The 21,983-nt window shown below is 43.4% G+C and overlaps 1 protein-coding gene across 2 annotated transcripts in view; it reads left to right on the top strand.

Annotated features, from left to right (window-relative positions):
* The window catches only part of Ppp2r2d (protein phosphatase 2 regulatory subunit Bdelta), a 31,908-nt gene extending 10,174 nt beyond the window's left edge, over nt 1–21,734 (top strand). For both annotated transcript variants that reach the window (XM_085693268.2, XM_048455274.2), the window contains 7 exons: nt 10,187–10,284; nt 11,425–11,590; nt 12,107–12,219; nt 14,439–14,616; nt 15,610–15,774; nt 17,795–18,056; nt 20,949–21,734. In XM_085693268.2, coding sequence (XP_085549394.1) covers nt 10,187–10,284; nt 11,425–11,590; nt 12,107–12,219; nt 14,439–14,616; nt 15,610–15,774; nt 17,795–18,056; nt 20,949–21,228 — 1,262 coding nt within the window. In that variant the 3' untranslated portion in view covers nt 21,229–21,734. The remainder of the gene's footprint in view (nt 1–10,186; nt 10,285–11,424; nt 11,591–12,106; nt 12,220–14,438; nt 14,617–15,609; nt 15,775–17,794; nt 18,057–20,948) is intronic.
* The last annotated feature ends 249 nt before the right edge of the window (nt 21,735–21,983 follow it).

Genomic DNA, 21,983 nt, shown 5'->3' with positions numbered 1-21,983 from the left:
AGCTATAACTGCTGCATTAGTGTCATTTCACATGTGAAGAAACTGATTCCCAGGAAGAGTGAGCAGGTCAGTTTTGGCTGCTGCAGAACTGCGGGTGCCAGTCAGGAACACATCTGTCCAGATATGTTATACCCATTGTCTGTGCTCAGATATGCTAGACCACCTTCATCTGTGGCTCCAGTCATTTTTCATGGTAGCTAGCTGCATTGTATTTTGTATATAGTATCTAAGTTAGCATTTCTATTGTTGTGAAAAGACACCATGACCACAGCAACTCTTATAAAGAAAATGTTTAGTTGGGGTGACTTGATTATAGTTTCAGAGCTTCAGTCCATTTTCATGGCAGGGAGTATGGCAGCATGCAGGCAGGCATAACAGTCGTCGTACATCGTGCAGGCAACAGAAAGTCGACTGAGACACTGGGTGGTATCCTCAGCGTAGGAAACCTCAAAGCCCACCCCCACACTGACACACTTCCTCCAATAAGGACATACCTACTCTAACAAAGCCACACTGCCTAATAGTGCCACTTCCTATGGGGACCAATTACATTGAGACTACCACGATAGGTGACCTCATCCATCAAACTGTTCTTTTTTTTAGTATCATTTTTTTAATATTTATTATGTATACAATATTCTGTCTGTATATATGTCTGCAGGCCAGAAGAGGGCACCAGACCTCATTACAGATGGTTGTGAGCCACCATGTGGTTGCCGGGAATTGAACTCAGGACCTTTTGGAAGAGCAGGCAATGCTCTTATCCACTGAGCCATCTCTCCAGCCCCATCAAACTGTTCTTGGTACTACAAGTGTTACCATAGTATAGTCTTGTCCATATGCTTACCTTTAGACATCAACTCACTGAGAAGTAGGCACATATTAGTAGCTATGCGAAATGGTAAGGATTCATTTGCTTAGCATTATAGAATCTCTCTTTGCTTATGTTTAGAGGGCAGTTGGAATCTGTAAAAAGATGAGATCCCAACGAGGCATGGTAGCATATCTTTAATCCCAGCATTTGGTGGGAGCAGAAGCAGTCAGAGTTCACTGAGTCAGTTCAAGGTCAACCTGATCTACAGAGAAGAGTTCCAAGCCAACCAGAGGTATACGGTGAGACCCTGAATCAGTAGGGAGAAAACCCAATAATAATTAGATAAATAAATAAAAGACATGCAACCCTGTGGTTCCATGTAAAGGAATCCTAGAGAAATGTGCTGGCATTTCACCAAGAAGTACTTTGCAGTTGTAGAACCTAAAGGCAGGAAAACAGTGAGCTGGGTTATGCTGTATAACTGGTGAGAGCAACATGGCATGCAGAGTGACAGCACTTGCCAATCAGTGAGCCTGTATAAACTGTGTGTATTTAACCCAGGTCAGGGTAGCATTGGCAGTTAACATATGTCACATGTGAATGAAGATGGGGATTGCCATTGAGGAGGTCTTTGCTTTTACTTTGCTGCATACCAAGATGCCTTTCATTTTACAAATAGCAGCTAAGCAGTGGCAGATCTTCTGTGAACTCCTAGTGAAGATCTTTGTGGGTTGGCAGTCCATTTTTCCAAGGCACATTGGCTTTTGTAAATTGTTCTAGGCTGCTACTTTTTCATGTTTGAAATTAAGGTTTATTTTCTCTTTTAATTGTCCTGCTCTGGGCTGGGTATCTAGAACAACAAAGCAGCTGTTTAAAAAGCTCATTGTTTATAAAAGCTCATTTAGGCGGGTGGTAGCACACACCCTTTAATCCCAGCACTTAGGAGGCAGAGGCCTCCTAAAACTACAGAACAAGTTTCAAGGCATCTAGGGCTACACAAAGAGATTTTGAAAAACAAAACAAAGTTGAGTTACTTATATGAATGGAATCTCTTGGTTCTTTTGTGTATAGGAACCTGGGCTGAAGTACTGATCGCTTGTCACATCTTGATGTACCCTATGTACTCGACATTAAAAACAGTAGTAGCAATGTAGTGATAGGACTAATGCAGGCACCCTCATATCTTCTCTCTTGTTAACTCTGACCTCTATGGTGTATTCTGTGCCAGATGTCTCCTTGCAAAGACTGTACCACTGTGTATTTGTACTAGAAAGAATGGAATTCAAAATTCAGTAGTTTTTTCTAATAGTTTACAACATGAGAATGTTTGTGTGCAGGTTTCTATGGTCTAGATAAAATACTGCGAGTGGGGACAATTTTAATGGGTGAAAAAGTAAGCGCTGTATACTTTGTTATTTTATTTATTTTTTTTCAGATACTAGAGGTTGAACCCAAGGCCTCAGACATACCAGACAAGCATTCCACTGCTGAGCTACAACCACCCTCAGACCTTTTCGTTTTTATTTTGGGGAGGCCCTTGCTGAATTGTCTTATTGTCCTCAGCCTTGTTTCTTGCCTCCCAAGTAGCAGTAACTGTGGGTGTGTGCCCCTGTCTTGAGCTAAATTATCACCTTGGATGTTTGTTTGTTTGTTTGTTTGAGTCAAGCTCTCAACCTTCCAGCAACAAAAGGCTTTTTTTTTTTTTTTTAACCCAGGACACAGGGAAAGTGATTACAATCTTAATACCAAAACCCCAAATAACCCACACTCTGGGTCAAGATAGTAGTCACACCTTAGTCAAACCCTTGTCAGTACCTTCCAGGAACAAGAGTAGGCCTGAACTCCCTGACCACCAGTCAAGGTGGAACAGATCCACTCCCGTGGTCTCCCACAATCAGTTTTACTACAATGTTTACTATTACTGAACTAATTTGTATGTCTTATATTTTTATTTCTCCTGGACTTAATGATTATCTCATACTTTTATACAAAACTGGTGTCCCAGCCGAGCAGTGGTGGAACGTGCCTTTAATCCCAATACTTGGGAGATAGGGGTGGGTGAATCTCTTGAGTTCAAGGCTAGCTTGGTTTGCAGAGTGAGTTCCAGGACAGCCAGGGCTGTTAAATAGAGAAACCTTGTCTTGAAAAAAAAGCCAAAAAAAGTTCCCCATCTCAATATTTTTTCTACCCTCATTTTGCCAAATTGTAACTTTTTTAAGATTTTATTATTTGGGTGTATGTGAGTGTGTGCATATGCATGAGCATGCCCCTCAAGAGTGTCAGATCCTTCGCAGCTGAAATCACAGGCAATTTGTGAGCTACCCCACAAGGGAATCAAACTCTGGTGCTCTGAAAAAGCAGCAAGCAGTCTTAACCCGCAAACCGTCTCGAGGCCAATTAGTTTGTAGCATCCAGCACTTTTTTTGTGGATGGATTTGACTTATATGTTCAAAAGTATTTTTATTCTTTCATCAACCTTAATTAAAACATGACTTGGTATAGAATCTTCAGTAGAAATTAGTTTTTCATAGAGTTTTGGGGCTAGTTATTATTCATACCTCTACCCACAACCGGTGTGTGGCCATCAGACTCTTCTTCCCGCTGTGTGGTTGGAATGTTTCCTATTCTGGAGGATGGCCTTGTCCAGCATCTGCGCCTCAGCTGTGGGCTCATCAGCCCTCCAGCCTGCAGCCTTTGCACCTAGGAGACTCTGGTCCTAACCCTCTGATACTCTTTCTCTCTCATCTCAGAACTGTCAACTGGGCCATGGCCACTGAAACACATCCTCCATCTGTGTTTTCCTTCCTGTTGTCCATCTCCTTGTGCCTTGTAGATTTTAGGGTGCTTACATTTCAGGTAGAACTGCCTTCTCAGTCAGGCAGGAGTAACAGTAGCTGCCTCCCAACCCTGAAGCTCATCCTAGGTGTGACAGGTTGTCTGTGCTCCCAGGAAGATACACTAACATGGTGGGTGCTTTTAGTGAATGGTGGTCACTTTTGATCTCTTATTAGTGGACTTCTGTTTTCTTCTTAATGTTTTCTTTGTTTGGTTGTCTTTTATCACATCTGCAGATCCTGAGCTATGTGTTTTGTTTTAAAAGTAGAGTCACTGTGAAGACATTGTGAACAAGTGGTCTTGGAGGACTGACTGTCTGCATTCTGAATTTGTCTGCATTCTGAACTTTAGCATTTTCAGAGTGGTGGGGGGTGGGGGGGTGCTACACCAAGGTCATCCAGCCACTCAGGAACAAGAAATGGGAATAGCCCCGGGGAATGTTTCTCTAACTAGACTATCTGGCCTTGGAGTACACTAGCTGAAATTGTCTCAATGGAGTTTTGTGGAAGATCACAAAGGCCTTCCTGTAGCAGATGGACCACCACTTTTATGGTTAAGAACCTCAGTGGTCTCTGCCACCACAGTGAAGTTGCCACCAGTTCTGTGTGAGCACTCTAATAGGCAAATTGAATAACCTCAACAAAGAGTATAATTTAGAAAGTGCTCGGTGCCCTGTGTTAACACCATGTTTATGATTTTTAACATTGGTCTCCTATTGTAAAATGGCAATCATCAGAGTGAATTGAGATTGATTATCTAAATTTTACTGGTTTTACAATCTGTTCACATTTCATGTGTGCATTTTAGCTTTCGAGCTTATTCAAGCTTTACAAAGAGCAAAATCTTTAGGATTGTAATGATCTTTCCTGTCCCTTTAAGAGACAAGCCCCGCCCAACCCTTTCCTCCATCTGCCCCCACACACATACACCCTTCTCCCTTCCTCCACCCACCCCAGTCCACCACCAAGGCAGGCAGATCTTCTACCTCTCTCCCTTCTCCCCTTCCCCTCTCTTTCTCTGTCTCTCTCTGCTCTTCTCCCTGTTCTTCTCCCTCCTCCCTTTTCCTTTCCCCTCTATAACTCATTTAATAAATAATCCAACTTCACTTTGCATGGTGTGCCTATTTGCTGTCTCATCTCACCCACCAGGGCTGCAGCTCCTCGTGGAACTGGCTGCCCCGCCACATGGCTTACTCCCTGGGACCTGACTGCTTTGGTGGCCCGCTTGGTCTCGTGCCCGCTGCCCACTGTCACCACTCAGGGAATGGCACCACTTTATCTTTACCAATACACTCATGCCTCCGCTTCCCAAAAGCTGGGATTGCAGACATGAGTCTCCATGCCCAGACTGGGGTACTTTGATTAGCAGCACACACTTCACTCCTGCATTGAACCCAGTGCCTCGTGTATACTAGACAAGTGATCTACCACTTAACCACAACTCTATCCTATTATCCTTAAATTTCTCAAAATAATTTAGTATGCTTGAATGAAATTAAAATTTTTTCTATTGGTCTAAAAAAGGACTAAATCTGTGTCGTTTATACCCAGAGGATAGACACTACTACATAATTAATGATGTTTTAGCTGTCAGTGATTTTCAGCTTAATTAAAACAAACTAAATCTTTTAAGAGAGGAACTCCCAAGTCTATCAGTGCTGAGCAATAATTTCCATTAAGTCACAAATTATGTATGGTCCTTGTTAGGGCTTAAGTAAAAACGCTGCAGGTTCCCTGAAGGACACAGTGGCAGAAATGCTGCAGGTCCCTGAGTGACGGCAGTGGGCAGCAGGCCTCAGGTCATAAGACCATGCCACAGGTCCCCAAGCAGCGGTGGGCAGCGGGCATGAGACCACGGTGGGCCACGAAGGCAGACAGTCCTATGAGGAGCTGCAGCCGTGGTGGGTGAGAGACAGACAAATAGACACACCATGCAGAGTGAGGTTGGATATTTATTTAGTGGGTTATGGAGGGGAAAGGAAAGGGAGAAGTGGGGAGACGGGAGAGAGGCAGAAGCTGCCTTTCTCGAGACTCGGGTCTGCCTGCCTCAGAGTTGGGAGGGGGTAGGACAGGACATACCATTATGATGAGGATCAGGAGTTCAAGGTCAGCCTGAGCTATGTGAGACCCTCACTCAAAGAAATGAAAAGTATAGTCCAGTCCTTAACCAACTGAAGCATTTTGAGGAAAGTAGCCCCCCACAGTGGGATCAGCAAGTAATTACCCATATGGTCAAGTCAGCTGAGATGTCTACAGGAAACTACTGGCAATTATTTGATTAGTACACTGTGCAGTGTTACGAGTGTTCTATCATAAACACAGGCAGATGCATTTCTGCCTTACAACTGTGTTAGAGTTTTTTGAATAACAGTAAATTCACAAAGTGTAGTAGTTTCATTGGTTGCAGTTTGCCAAATAATCCTGTTTTCATTGACAGCTGAGACAAACTAGTTCTTTTGTTCCCATTGTAATTACTAATATTAACACTCAAATCATGCATTATACATCATCTAGTAATATCTCTATACATACATGTAGGCTACAGAGGTTAAAGAGGTCCTAGCAGAATTAAAGGAGTTGCAAAGAAGCCTGGGAAGCAGAAGCTGGTGAAGAGGCAAAAAAGTAACAGATCATCTCAAACAGGGGCCTGCTGGAGATACTGCCACCACCTTAGGATCAGAGTTAAGCTGTAAAAGTGAGGTGTGGGGAGGCTGGAGAGGCAAAGGATAGAACCAGATCCAGGTAAATATATGGGAAGATGGTTGATGGCAGGTCCAGACGGTACTGGGTTGGAAGGAGAGACAGCAGTTGGAGCAGGTTACATCATAGACCAGGCCGACCTGAAATCCCTGAGACAGTCGGGAGTTTTCTGCTTTTGGGTGCCTTGGTGCACACCAGGTGGTCAGATGACGGGTTGATATGGCCATCGCATCACAGTGTGGGGTGCCTACCTCTGTATAGGTTCCATTTGAGGGAGCTGCACCTTTTCCCCAGTCTGGAAATGCCAGGCTTGACTTTCCTGGTGATGACTTAATATGCTCTTAAGCTTCTGTGGTCCTCGTTTACTTTGATAAATTTACAGGATGGCACCCTTTCTATTTTTTATCAGCTCAATTTGAGTCTATGGGTGGTGCCAGGCAGATGGTATTTGTTTACAGTGTCCATCCAAGTACAGAGTTATCCTACATTCTCATAATGGAATCAAATACTGCTTATAAAATGGAGTCTCTTGGGACAGGGCATAGCCTAAAAAGATCTGGGTTTTTGCTTTTTGTTTTTGTTTTTTGAAACAAGGTTTTTCAAAAATCACTTTTCCACAGTAAGGAGTACCTTAGAGCAGGACACGGTTTGATCTCATCTTACAGTTCTTAAGAATTGCGTCTGTTCATTTGGGAGTTCTTCACAGTAGTTTCAACCTTTGGTTGTTCTTGTAGAGAAGGTGCTTACAGCTGTGTTCTAGTTGCCTTTCTGTTGTGACAAACACCATGACCAAAGGAAACTTGAGGAAGAAAGAGCTTATTTCAGCCTATAGGTTATAGTTTATCATTGCAAGTTACCAGAGCAGAAACCTTGGAAGGAAGCTGCTTGCTTGTTTACTCCCTCTCACTTGCTCAGCCAGCTTTCTTATCCAGTCAGGGCCAACAGCTGTGCCCTTGAATATCAATTAAGAAAATGTTCCACCGGCCAGTCGCACACCTTTAATCCTGGCACTTGGGAGGCAGAAGTCCCCTGGTTTACATAGAAAGAGACCCTGTCAACTGCCATCCCCCACCCCGCCTGCCACCACTACCACTACCTAGAAAAAAGAAAATGCTTTACAGTCTGGCTGGCCACAGGCCAATTGATTGAGGCTGAACTCTTGTGTAATTCTAGTAGTTTTGTTGTTGTTGTTGACAGCTGATACTGACCTGAAAAGCTGTAGAGTATTTACCTCTGCAAACTTCCTACTTTAGTAGATAGTGTGGGGTACACAAACACAAAAATCTATCTACAACATGACTGGCCTCAAGGCAACTGTAGTAAATCAGCTATCCTACTGCCACATGAACTACAGAGTCCCATCCACAGGATATGCCCAGACTGCCTCAGATTGTGTCCTGCCTTGTTGTCATTTAGGCAGCAGGTAACACAGCTGAAATGTATAAGACTATCCTCCAGCTCTACCCTCCAGATCTACCCTAGATCCTTTCCTAGACAGCTTTCCCCTTCCCCCTCCCCCCCCACCAGGAATGGAGTCTATTTCTTCCCCACCCCCCACAGGGACACACACCATTCATTTGCTCCAGAGACTCTTGCCACACCTTGGAACTGGAAAAGAGCTCCTTGCCTTCCAGTTTGCTGATCTTGAACAGGGTGGCCATAGTGCCTGGGCTTACCCCACCTACAGCTAGTTAGCTATACGAGTGAGCTCCCTTGTAGCCTCTAATGAGGAATCTAACCAGGGAATCTTCCTGCTTCTCACATAAGAGGCAAGGCCAAACTCCATCAGCAGCTGCAGTGCAGTGAATGTGCACTGCCCAATCTTGGCCACTTTCTCTTCAAGGGCAGAGGATGGAGTTTGCAAGGTTAAGTGTGATGCTACACTACCAGGCCAGCAATGCTACCCATGACTGATGTAGGCCTTGCAGTGAACTGAGTGCCTTCAGGGACACCCATGTAGACACAGAGGAGACACTGGGCCATGGAACATATTTCTTGACCTAATGTATTATAAGTCTAGACCTCCCGTGGAATATTACTTTTAAGATGTGTTATATATGTTTATGATGTGGAATATTTGCTTAGTGATGCAAAAGTGTGTTGTGTTCTAACTCTGTGAAGCTGTGTTACTCTGCCTGTCTAAAACACCTGATTTGGTTTTTTAAATAGTCTAATAAATAGCTGAACAGCCAGTAGTAAGACAGGAAAAAGGCAGAATAAAAAGAAGAAATCTGGGAAGAAAGGAGGGAACAGCTGAGAAGAGAAGAAAAGGAGGATACTGGGGACCAACCATACAGCCAGCCATGGGATAAGAAGGAAAGAAAAATACAAAAATAGAGATAGGTAAAAACCCAGATGCGTAAGGTAGACAGGATAATATAAGAAAAGCTGGCTAGAAACAAGCCAAGTAGAGAATGAGAGGAGAGAAAACAGCTACAACCTACTGTCTCTAAACACCAAAGAACTTTTTCAGTGCTTATTTTGATTGGTCTTTGAACCCATAATCTTTACCTCTGATGAACCTACTCAAGACTAAAAATTTTTGTGTATGTATATTTTGAGGAGTCTCACTGTCTCATTATGAATGATTCTACTGATAGTAAATGGTCCAGGACACTGACATGTACTGTCCGTAGTGTGTACAGAGGCTAGCTGAATAATATGACTGTTTTGATAACTTACACTTCCTTATTACTGTTTTAATACTCATGCTTTCTGTTACTGTGTAAGAATCAAATTTAGGAAGCTGGAGAGGTAATGCAATGTTTAAAGAGCACTGACTATTCTTGCAGAGGGCCTGGACTCCATTTCCAACACCCGCATGAAGGCTCACAACCACTGTAACTCAAGTCTCAGGGAATATGCCACCTATTTTGCTATCTGAGTGTACTACATGCATGAGGAGCACATACATGCCTTCAAGCAAACGTTCATGTGTATTAAAAAAATCATTTATTTACATAAAGTATTTTAAAATTAGGTACCATTTTTCTAAGACCAACCTGGGTGTTTTATGTTGTCATCATTTAAAAGTTATTTTCCAGGACCAGAGAGATGCCTCAGTTAAGAGCACTAGCTCCTCTCCTAGAGGTCCTGAGAGTTTAGCTCCCAGAAACCACATGGTGGCTCTTAACTATCTGTAATGGGACCTGGTGTCCTCTTCTGGCAGAAAGGTGTACATGCACTCATGTACGTTAGATAGATAGATAGATAGATAGATAGATAGATAGATAGATAGATAGATAGATAAAGGTGTACATGCACTTGTGTACGATAGATAGATAGATAGATAGATAGATAGATAGATAGATAGAGGTGTACATGCACTCGTGTACGATAGATAGATAGATAGATAGATAGATAGATAGATAGATAGATAGATAGATCTTTAAAATTTCCTGCCAAGCAGTGGTGCCACACTCCTTTAATCCCAGCACTTGGGAAGTAGAGGCAGATGGATCTCTGTGTGTTCAAGGCCAACCTGGTCTAATCTACAGAGCAAGTTCCAGGACAGCTAGGGCTACACAGAGAAACCCTGTCTCTAAAAACCAAAATAATAATAATAATTTTTTAAAAGTCATATTCTACTTTTCAAATAAAAGCATTCCAGTGTAGACAAGTTTGTGTATGCCAGGACACCAGGTATTGAGTCAGGGGGATCAGACCACCAGAGTTCACATGCACTGGTGAACTCTTATCTTAGATCCAGAAAGCAGCCAAGAAGTGTTTAAATTTGTAATGGAACGTTTTGTTTTATTTAGAGAGAGGGGTTGTATGTGTTCATTTTTTGATCCTCACGAAAACATCAGTTGTGATTGACTCTGTCTTCTGTTGACAGCCGACATCATCTCCACCGTTGAGTTTAACTACTCTGGAGACCTTCTTGCAACAGGAGACAAAGGTGGCAGAGTTGTTATTTTCCAGCGGGAACAAGAGGTCAGTGCTTTACAGTCCACAAATCAAATGGCATTGCTATACTCTGCATAAACTGCTTACCAGAAAGGAAGCATAGTTTTCGGTATCTGGTTTTCTTGGACTCAGTCCTATTGCGGTAACTGTATAGAATAGAATGGTTTTTCAAACCCTACCCTGATAGAAGAAATCTACTTCTCACTGTGAGTACTGCTAAGGTGTTGATGCCTTCATCCTATTGCAACAGGCACTTAGAAAATATTTTTGTTAAAGAGACGTGACTATCTTATGTATGTCCATAAGACAGTTGGAAAGAGTATAAAAATATGGTATCTCAGATCACTTGTATTTGACTACTTTCCTTTGGGTTACCTGCTTCCTTGTGTCATAAGCACATTAAACCACAACGATAAGTCATTCATTGTCTTTATCCTTGGATTCCGGGAACAGCAGAGCTAACAGGACCATACCCCAGACATGAGCAATTATCCACAGGGTAAGGCTGCACTGCAGAGCAGAAACTAACATCTCCCGAGAGCCAGTACAAATAATTGGAACCAGAGTGGACACTAGATAAAATCACCCTGGCCAAGACTGCCAGGCTATGCATACCTCTTGTGTTTTGATACTGGGGTTTTTCTTCTCTATTTAAATGTAAATATTCACATCAGTGCCCTATAAATGAGCCATTAGTCATTAGACCTTTCTGCTTTCCCTGATGTGGCCACTTTAAATCTTTGTGTTTCCTGTCTCGCTTTATTTTGTACTGGCATACTGGTACTGGTAGCCAAAGCTAACTGCCAGAGGGCTGCCAGAGGTAGGACTTGGGCCCTGAAACTTTGCTTACACTGTAAACTTACAGGACTCGGGGTCAGTTGAACAATTACAAACAAAGGTGGAGGAGGGGAGCAGGTCTACGAACAAGCCTAATCATGTCCACGCAAAGCTGCTTGTCCACTGCAGAGGCTACCTAGACGTGCAGTGAGAGGCCTACAGTGCTCTTTATTTCTTCCAGGTGCATTAAAGTAAACTTCAGCAGGTTTTGAACTGAGACCTTCTTTAACTTAAAAATATGTCTGATCATTTAATGCTCATGTTGATAGCAGCAAAAATGTATCCTCGTTGTGCTTTGTTCATTAAAGAAGCTATCATGTTTCCTTGCAGAATAAAGGCCGCGCTCACTCTAGGGGAGAGTACAATGTTTACAGTACCTTTCAGAGTCATGAACCAGAGTTTGACTATTTGAAAAGTCTAGAAATTGAAGAAAAAATTAATAAAATCAGGTGGTTACCGCAACAGAATGCTGCTCATTTTCTACTCTCTACAAATGGTGAGAATTGTAAAAGGCTATTTGATTTAATCTTTAATTATAGTGTGGATGGATTCTTATTTCAAATAATTCTAAAGGTTGTTTCTGCTTTAAACTTAGGAGAGGATGAATTGTGAGCTAAGGTGAAAACAATAGGTAGGAAATTCAAATTCTGCAAAAAAAATAGTGTTGATTTGTATATTTATCTTCATCTTTAGTTTTTGTGTGTATGATGTATGTGCACATATGTGGTGAATGCTTATATGCTTCTGAGGGCCATTGGGTGCCCTGCACTGTTACTCTCCCATTATTCTGTTGAGTAACCCCAAACAGTGCTGGGGTTATAGGGACATGGTGAGGGATTTGAACCTGGAGCTTGCTAAGCAACCACTTTTAACCAGTGAGCCACCCTCCCCAGCCTACCAAGCTTAGATTCCAACTTAGACAGGCAAAAGTTTCCTAGAACAGACAAATAATAGTGATACATGTTATTTGTGGTTTTTCTTTTAATATGAAGAATAAGGTTTTTATTTTCAGATAAAACTATTAAATTATGGAAAATAAGTGAACGGGATAAAAGAGCAGAAGGTTATAACTTGAAAGATGAAGATGGACGACTTCGAGACCCATTTAGAATTACGGCACTACGGGTATATGCTGCATTTTCTTTAACCTTTCCAGCACTTTTCAGAAATTAATCCAAAACAGTTATCAGCTGTTGAGAATACTGTTTAGTGAAATATGACTGGCTTATCTGTAACAATAACAGTGTCCCTCCTTGCTGTGTACTTGTTGAAAATGGCATTCATCGGTGTCACCAAGGTCACGGTCTTCAGAAATCCGATGGTGCTGAGGGGAAAAAATTATGTCTGGTTTCCTGGCAGAGCTTCTATTAAGAAGGAGCCAGGCCAGCTGGGCTTCTGTGGTAGAATCCAGAGTACTTGCTCATGGAGTGAAGTAACATGATGTAGGGAGGTGACGGATGAAGCAGTGAGACATTAGCAGCAGAGTTGGTGAAATTTCCTCTGAGCTAATATGAGACACTGGTGGTTTTTTAATTCTTCAATTGTTGGACCTTATCATTGATACTTTTAATGGTGGGCTCACTGTAAACAATGGCACCTGGGAAAGAACAGAGCATAGCTATGTTTTAGAAACGGGTGGGTAGCAGGTTTTTCAGTGAAGTTTAAGGCTTTGTTCTGTTGTTAACCAAGTGATGGTGTGTTAGTGTTGAAAGTAGCTATCTCTGCTATCTGGTAGCCTTTTTTCTGACCTGCTCCCTAATAGGTTGCCTCAGGCCCAGCAGCCACGTACTTGAGAGAAAGCTAGAGAGTGAGAGCTGTCCCTGAACAAAGATGGTGGACAAAGCAGGTCTGATTATCCAAGGACAGTCTTCCTCCTCTGCTATTTAGTCTAATACCAGGCCAAAAAAAAAAAAAGATATTGTTTGTTCAGGTCTGAGTCATAGGAACCCAGATAGAGATGCCTTCTTCCATACTCTTGGTCAGTTTTGGCATAGTGTGTTATGTTTGCATCTCTGACTTAGTGTGGTCACATTTTGTTTTAAATCTCCCATGGTGTAAGGTACTAGTGCCAAGTTCTCTGAAACCTCCTGCTCTGGTCTTACCTCCTCTGCCACCAGCTCCACCCCTTTGCACACACAGCTCTTCCCAAACTCTGAAATCCTCTCATTCAGACCCCTGCATGTCCTATAAAGCTCATGAATGTGCTTAATAGGAAAACTCAGGACTTACCAGGCCCAGTGTTGATTTTATTCCAAGCCTCTTTGACAGAGTTAACCCGAATAAAACCTGTCTGATTGGCGGAAGTAAACCATTTGAGAGAAGTGGTATTGCATTGGCACAGTGCGAGGACAGAATCATTGGCCAGCGATTGTGATATTCTTAGGTCTGTATTGGAATTTCTCAGAGCTCAGAAAAAAACATCTGGCTTTCCCTGAGTAAGAGCTGAGGTCTTTTAAGGATTTTGGGTTTGTTTGGTTTTTTTTTTTTCTATTATTTTAGTTCTATGAAAAAGGACTATAGTTAAAAGGGCTCTTTCAATTAGGATTGCAGTTGCTGCTTTGATTAGCTGGAAACAGTAGAAAACCATGACAGTGTGTGTGTGTTAGACCTGCACACTGTGAAACTGCCATAAAATGAGAACAGCATCACTACACATTTGTCCAGGCAGGCTCACTTTTATAGAACTTAGCCAGAGAAGACCCAATTGAGAGATTCTTCTAAGCCTTCAATCAAGTTTTTTTGGTGTCTAGTTATATCAATAGAAATTACTCTAGTATTTGGCTTTCACTGGAACCTTAGGCTTCCCTTCCCTGAATGATAGAGAGAGGAACCTTTTCCTCTTCTCTCTTGTGGTGCTGTTCCTTTAGACTAACTCTTAGCCTGTATCAGGCACAAGTGCTCTGGCTAGGCCATCCTTCCCCCCGTATCCTCTGGGACTGTGGCACCAAGACCTAGACTTGAAGGATTCAGACTGTAGTTAGGTCTACATCAGGAGGTAGAGCCTTCTCAGCCTAGAGGGCCTCCTGCATGCTGTCTATTGATCCCTACATAGACATACACCCCATCACTATGGTCCATGAATTGACACTATGAAGCAGACCATCAGTACTGTGAGAGCAGAGATTTGTCTGTTTCCAGCAAGACCATATTACCTCTGTAATGCAAACAAAGAGGAATATAGCTGGGGACAGACAGCTTTCCACTCTATGCTCTGTAGCAGCTCTCCTGGTTTGAGGTGTTGCACAGCTATAGAAAACTTCTGTTAGTCCCTTTTCTTGTCTAAATTCCGTATGCTATGCTGTTATGACCTTTGTTTTGAATTCCTTTCTCCATTCCATTTTTAGGTTCCAATATTGAAGCCCATGGACCTTATGGTAGAAGCAAGTCCACGACGAATTTTTGCAAATGCTCATACATATCACATTAATTCCATTTCAGTAAATAGTGATCATGAAACATATCTCTCTGCAGATGATCTGAGAATTAACCTATGGCATTTAGAAATCACAGATAGAAGCTTCAGTATCCTTTACCAGGTGCTGTCTCTGCTTGGTTCTGTGGTCATTATGCAGTTACTTCTCATGAGCAGCTATATCCCGGTCCCTCAACATTGACCTTTTGAATGCATGATGTTTTAGAGTAGTGGCAACATAAGGTCTTTGTGATTGAGTGTTCCTAAAGATATATATCTCTGCCTGAAAGTTCACATGAGAAACCTTCAGTCTCCTTGGATCAGCCTCTACCTTGCCTCTGGCTCCTGATACTGCCATATGCCTCCCACCCCTTGCACTCAGATGAACCATTCAGGTCCTGCCTGACTGCTCTACCATCAGGAGTTTGTGGTAGCTATGAGTACTATAGCTCTTGTCACCATAGAATAGAGGTCACAGTACTTCATCTTGCCCCAGGCTGCCTTGCTGTCCCTGTGCTCAGTCATTACCCACACTTTCTGTGAGGTCTCAGAGTTTTGACTCCTAGCTGCTTCTCCAGCATTTTACCCTGGAACCCTAGCAGCTTTCCATCTCCTTAACTTGAGGGCGGGTATCCTCAGACTCTTGGCTGGGGCACCTTGACACTTATACTGTCTGTAGTCTCTCTGGGTTCTTGTCTCTTAATTGTGGCAACCAGTGATAAGATATAGACTCGTACATTGTGTGTTATTTTTCCTAGTTTCCACTAGCTGATCTCTGTGGTTGACTTCCTGCTGTTAATATTGTTCAGACAACCCCAAGTAAGCTCTTAAGTCATTTGTGATTTGATAATGTTTGTGTGTTTTTAATTAGTTATAGACAGAAATATTTGTAGGTAGCACTGCTTGCCTTTGTTGTAGATGTCATTCAGTGTGCTCTGTCATAGTCAGACACTGTCCTGCATCCACCTGAAGCCCCTTGCTATGAGCTCGCTCCTCTGTGGCAGTATATATGGTCAGTCTCCTGCAGCTCCTCCCTCACTGCACAGCTGTCTGTCAAATTTTCCTTGGATGGCCAAGTATTATGCCTTAACTTCGCACTCCAGACATTGTGGACATCAAACCAGCTAACATGGAGGAGCTGACAGAAGTCATCACCGCCGCTGAGTTCCACCCACACCAGTGCAACGTGTTCGTCTACAGCAGTAGCAAGGGGACCATCAGGCTGTGTGACATGCGCTCCTCTGCCCTGTGTGACAGGCATGCCAAGTGTAAGTATCCTAGGAATACCCTTGTTTTCCAGAAACTAGCTGTCTGCACTGATAGGCGTGTCCTTGTCCTTCGCAGGCCTGGAGCATGAGGAGGCCCCATGTGGACCGTGCTAATAAAGAGGTGCTCCATCAGCTTTCCTCTGCTCTGATTCAGCTCAGCATCTGCCCTAGCTCCCCCTTACCTAGGTCCATCCAGTAGAGCACCATCATCATTGCCTCTATGTGGCAGGTCCTGGGCCATAGCCATCAAGAGTGCACTCCACCTGTGTTTTCTATAGCCATAAAGAACTGACCCAGGAGAGAAAATGCTGTGTGCCCGGGGTCCCAGCTACTCAGGAAACTGAGGCAGAATCACTTGAGGGCCAGGAAAAGACTTAAGACTCTTAAGAGAGTGGGGATGGAAAGAGGGCTCACCTATTAAGTATATACTGTTCTTGCAGAGGACCTGAGTTTGGTTTCGACTACCCAGTTCAGGTGGCTCACAATTGCCTCTAACTCCAGCTATCACAAAAACAAAGCCATGCCCTTAATCCTGGCTCTCTGGAGGCAGAGGCAGGCAGATTTCCAAGTAAACTCTGTGTCTGTGAGTGGGTGGGTGGGTGGAGTTCAGCCAGGGATACATAGTAAAACCCTGTCATATGTGTGTGGTGAGTTCAACCAGGGCTACCATAGTAAGACCCTGTCTTAACAACAAAAACTCTCCATTTCCAAGGGGATTCCCCATATTTTCTGTCCACACAAACACATACACAACTAAAATTTTACAAATAAAACTTTTAGGGCCAATGAGATGGCTCAGCAAATGGACTTACACGGTAGAAGAAAACTGACTTTTGAAACTTGTCCTCTCTTACATATGCAACCCCCCTCCCTAAACTAAATAAATAAGTAAATGTGTTTTTTAAAAAGGTCCTACTTTAAAGCATATTATGGTCGGTGTTGTCCTGGTATACCATCTTAGAAATCCACCATGTGCAACTGACCTGTAGAGCTTCCCGCTCTCATACTGAGACACTTTAACAAACAGGGAAGCAACTGTTGCTCAGCCACTCAGGAGGGTGGCACAACGAAATGTGTGCAGCACCAGCGGTGCCTGATTAGCACGTCCGCTGGGAAATGCTCCTCCTAAGGCCTGAAGTGTATCATAGAATGCCGTTCCTGTTACAGTTCCCGCAGTGTATGTAGCCCAGGTCTTCCAGATGGTGTTCCTCAGTGAAGAACTTCAGGTTCCAAGAAGAGTTATCCTTGTCAGCACTAGACTAATTGAGTAAATGCTTAGTGTTGACACTAGCTGGCTTCCAGTCTGTGTGTCACATGCAGAGCCAGCAAACATCACAAGCTCCTTAACAGAGAAGAATGGGGGAAACACTGGAGAAGCTTCAAGTAAAGGAAATGTATCTCCCAACCTGAAGCATGATCTGGCATGTGCATGACTGTGCTGGGAGATCCAGTAACTTCGGTAGGAGACCTCCCTCTGCTATGGGTCCCAGGTGAAGGGAACTGTTGAGCTGCTACAGACAAAGCTAGTCCTATGGAGGAAGCAATGATACTCTTTAAAATCATGGTGGAACATGGCTTTTCACTACAGTTGACAAACTCCGTTGCTGTCTGATTTTGTCCAATAGTCCCGTTGTATGGCTGGTCACTGTATTACTTGGCTTAAGTTAAGGAGCAGGTCCAGCTGTCCTGCAAGCTCTGTGCCTTCCAGAGAGCAGACCCTTTCAGGGGGCCCAGAGCACTATGCTTGTGTGCTACATTTATTCTTATGGTGTGAGCAAATAGGCCACACATCATGTCCCTAACCCAGTGCTTTGAGGGTACAAGAGATGCAATCGTGTTGTCTACATGGATTTGAAGGCCTGTACCTTGTAGGCACTGATGGTAGATGGAAGACAACCAGACAGCTAGGGAAGTGAAGATGACACTGAGTCCTCCAGGGTCCTTGAGGCACCCCTGCTGATTCTAGGAGGGTAGTCATGTGATTAACACAGTAGCTGAAAGTACTCACTTTGTTTTTCAGTTTTTGAAGAGCCAGAAGACCCCAGCAGTAGATCCTTTTTCTCAGAAATAATCTCGTCTATATCGGACGTCAAGTTCAGCCACAGTGGTCGGTACATGATGACCAGAGACTATCTGTCGGTGAAGGTATGGGACCTCAACATGGAGGGCAGGCCTGTTGAGACCCACCAGGTACATGAGTACCTACGAAGCAAGCTCTGCTCCTTATATGAGAATGACTGCATCTTCGACAAGTTCGAGTGCTGCTGGAACGGTTCAGACAGGTGAGGCTGCCAGCGTCATAGGCTGGCATCCAGAATGCTGGTTCCTTCAGGATCTGTAGCAAACCCCTCAGACTGACTGCTACCAGAAAGAGCATCTCAGTCAATTACAGAATACGGATGGGATTGTATTCTCCTTTTATTCATGATGTATGTCAGAGAAAACCAGTCATTTGAGCAGACCTTTCCTCACTGCCTGTGCACCGTGGTTCATAGTAGTTGTAGAGTGTTCAGTGAATGATAACATAGATGAGTGAAAGGAAGGAAGCAGGAAGTCATTTATTAGTCCAGGAGGCCTCTGCTCAGAGAGGTTTGAAAACAGCCTTTAGGCTATAGCAGTCCTGTACACTGCTCTGGCATGTGCTGCCTCGTTGCAGTCTGAGGCATTGTTCATCTCCTGCACATTCTGTACAGATCACAGTTTAGTGCTACTGAGAGGTCTTTGAAATCACCTCTTTCTTTGAGAGGTCAAAAGAAATCATGTTTCAGATGCTGTAATCAGATTCTCTTAGGTTATCATTTTCTAGAGTTTCTGTTGAGAATTTAAGTAACTAGACACCGAAAACCCCATCAATATAAATGACTGGGGATATAGAGGCACACAGTCTTAATTACAGCATTTAGGTAGGAGCATCACCAGTTCAAGGCTAGCTTGGGCTATACTATAACTGCCTAGAAGCATCAGCTGTGATACAAATACTTCTTTAAGTAATAGTTGAGCTCACACACTAGAATTGTTGTCTCAGCCCCAAATGCTCATCCCTACAGAGTGTCTCTATTTCTACCCATGTAGAAGTTTGAGGTCTGTCCTAGCTGCATGATGTGGGAGACCTCACACCAAAGAGCTAAATGCTTACCCAGGGCCAGAGCTGAGCATCCTTTTCTTGGACTGCTCACAGATTAATTAGCATGCCAGTTTAAACGTTCAGAGGCCATGCATGCAGTCATTGGGCTACAGCAAGCAGTGTGAACTTCTGTAGAGGCCCACCTCAGTGCAGGCGCTGTCTGTCCTAATTGAGGACACCTGCTCTTTATTGTTTCAGCGCACCAGCAGTTCGCACCCGTGCTGATGGTAAGATACTTAGTCCTGAAGACACCTAGTTGCTCTCTGCTTTCGGTTCTTGTGGCAGTTGCTGTTGGCTCCACTCCTGCCCTTTCATAGGCATTGGCTCCATGCAGAAATGGAGAGGACTAGCAGCAGGTCCTCTTCTACAAACTCAGTCCTGCATACTCATTTCAGGTGCTCTCTCCAGAGTGAATCAAACCATAATTCTTAGCTCCAGCCCCTATGGTACCACTTATTCCTGTGTTTACATGGTAGTTTTGAATGAACAAGAATAGGTGTGTATAGGGTTTTCTGAGTTTGTTTGGTGTGGAGTTTGGGGCAGAGTTAGCCAGACTACTGTTAAAATATTTACAGGCAGGTAAGAAGAGCCCTGAGCAATATAATAACTTGAAGAACTTAGGCATTGTAAAGACCACTAGCCATGTAGCAAAAAGAGAGCAAGACGTGGAGGTCCGGGTGGGAGTAGGAGAGTTTGACGTTTTCCAAGGAGAAGACAGATGAGATTGACTGGTCTTCACTTGCCAGGGAAGTCAGAGGGCAGTGTGAAATGTATTTTGTTTTGTTTTTTCTGAAACAGTATTCTGTATTGTATAGCCTAAGCTGGCCTATAACTTGCTATATAAGTAGGCATGTTGGCACATAGCCATATTCCCTGCATTTACAGGAAAACCAGGAATTTGTGGTCATCCTCTACTACATAGCAAGTTTGAGACCAGCATGATCCTATGTGAAATCATATATTTAAAACGAGGAAAAATACTCACTGTATGGCAGCTGCTCGTCGTTCCAACAGTGGAACATAATTCCCACAGGGACAGCAGACACAGGAACTCAGGGGCAAGCTTGGCAGCTAGACTAGCCAGAATCAGAGCGGTCTGATTCAGCAAGAAACCCTGCCTCTTCTGTAAGTAAAGTGGAGAGCAGTTGGGGAAGAAACTGTCAGCCTTAGACCTACATGCACACATGGACATACCTGTGCTTAAACAACTTGCAAACCAAATACACATTCCAAAATATAAAAAGTAAAAATGGCCCCTTCCAAAGTCATGGATCAAATTGCTCTTTTGACTCCTTCCTCAGCTGTCTGGGTGCAGATGTGCACCATCCACTGTACCTGACTGTGAAAGAAACTTAGAAATTAAATTAGTCACACTGTTTGATAAATGAGTTAACCTCCATTGGGAAACGTGACCAGCATATGACCAGTTTTGACCTAATTTGTTGATGAAATGTTCCGGGCTCTTAGTTAACTATCAGTTCATGACTAAGACATAGAGAGTTTTTATTGGGGGCGGGGATAATTGGATTTTTTGAGACAGGGTCTCTTACATAGACCTTGGTGTTCTGGGACTCACTGTGTAACCAGACTGACCTCAAACGGACAGAAATATGCCTACCTCTGCCTCCCAAGTGCTACGACTAAAAGTGACTTGGACAAAGTTAGTTTTCTTCCCCTACCCTCATCTTCCTATGTTCTACTCCTCCACATCCCTCCCCTGCCTCTCTTCTCCCCTCCCCTTCAGTACGTTAGTTTAAATAAGAGAGATAGAGGCATTCTGTTCCCAGCCCCCGTGTCAGACAGATCACTACCTCTTGTAAGACCCACTGCGGGGATCTTACACTCTCTTCTGGCCATTGTAAGAATGTATTTAAAATGATGGATCCATGAATTTTTCCTTGGACATGGAAATATGTGATGAAGTTCACTGAAGAATCTGCACTACATTTCTTCACTGATAGTGGAGAAATTGGGACTCACGAAGGGAGGGTCTGTGCTTCGTGCCTTACTCCACTGGTACTCAGTGTTCCCTCTTTCCTCTCTTGAACAGTGCCATTATGACGGGGTCCTACAACAACTTCTTCAGAATGTTTGACAGAAACACGCGAAGGGATGTTACACTGGAAGCCTCAAGAGAAAACAGCAAACCCCGAGCCAGCCTGAAGCCCCGGAAAGTATGTACAGGGGGTAAGAGAAAGAAAGACGAGATTAGCGTGGACAGTTTGGACTTCAATAAGAAGATCCTTCACACAGCCTGGCACCCCATGGAGAGCATTATTGCTGTAGCTGCCACCAATAACTTGTATATATTCCAGGACAAAATTAACTAAGGAAGCTGACTGGAGGACCAAGTGTTGTCTTGCATAGTTAAGCTGGTCGTTTTCCTGTCACAGAAAAGGCATTGTCCTCTCCATTGAGAATAGTGATGCACTTCCACTTCCTCATAGACACAGGAGAAGAAGGGGTCTCAGCTGGAGTCTTGGGAGAGATGAGTGCCGCTGCTGAAAGGAAAAGCTACTCGAAGCTGAATTGGTGGACTTTGTTCAATAAAGGCCGTTACTCAAATGTATTTATTTAAGTCTGAGCCTTCCTTTCCAACTTACTTATAGACCAAAAAACTAACATCTGAGAGGATAAAAAGCTCATCCCAACTCTCTCCAGCTCTTCCCTCTATCTCTGCCATCCATCCCTGGAGCCCCAGTGGACTGCATCACCACTGGTGCGTGGATACGCCCGAGCAGGCTCAGGCAGCTTTACTCACCCACTGTATCTGCCATCACACTCTGTGGAGCTACTTAATAAACACAACACACTGTGAAGTGTTTTTAAACCCAAACGCCATTGCAGTCTTTTTATTTGTTTCAGTTTCACATAATGAAATTATTCAGAATATTGTACTTTGGAACAAATTGAGAACTTTTTGACTTTGGCAGAATGATTGAGTTTGTACAGAACTTCAGATTCTAAATGTAACTATCCTAAATTGCCACTTGGTTTCTGTAGAAACCTCATCTTGGAAAGCCATAGTTGGGTCCCCGAGAGAAAATTACATGAAAGAGCAGCAGAGCCGCTGCTGTCAGATTAA

The sequence above is a fragment of the Myodes glareolus genome, chromosome 7 (genome assembly GCF_982192425.1).
Source record: "Myodes glareolus chromosome 7, mMyoGla1.1, whole genome shotgun sequence".
NCBI classification, from domain to species: Eukaryota; Metazoa; Chordata; class Mammalia; order Rodentia; family Cricetidae; genus Myodes; species Myodes glareolus.
Note: the sequence above shows the minus strand (reverse complement) of the source record. Positions and strands in the feature narration are given on the sequence as shown.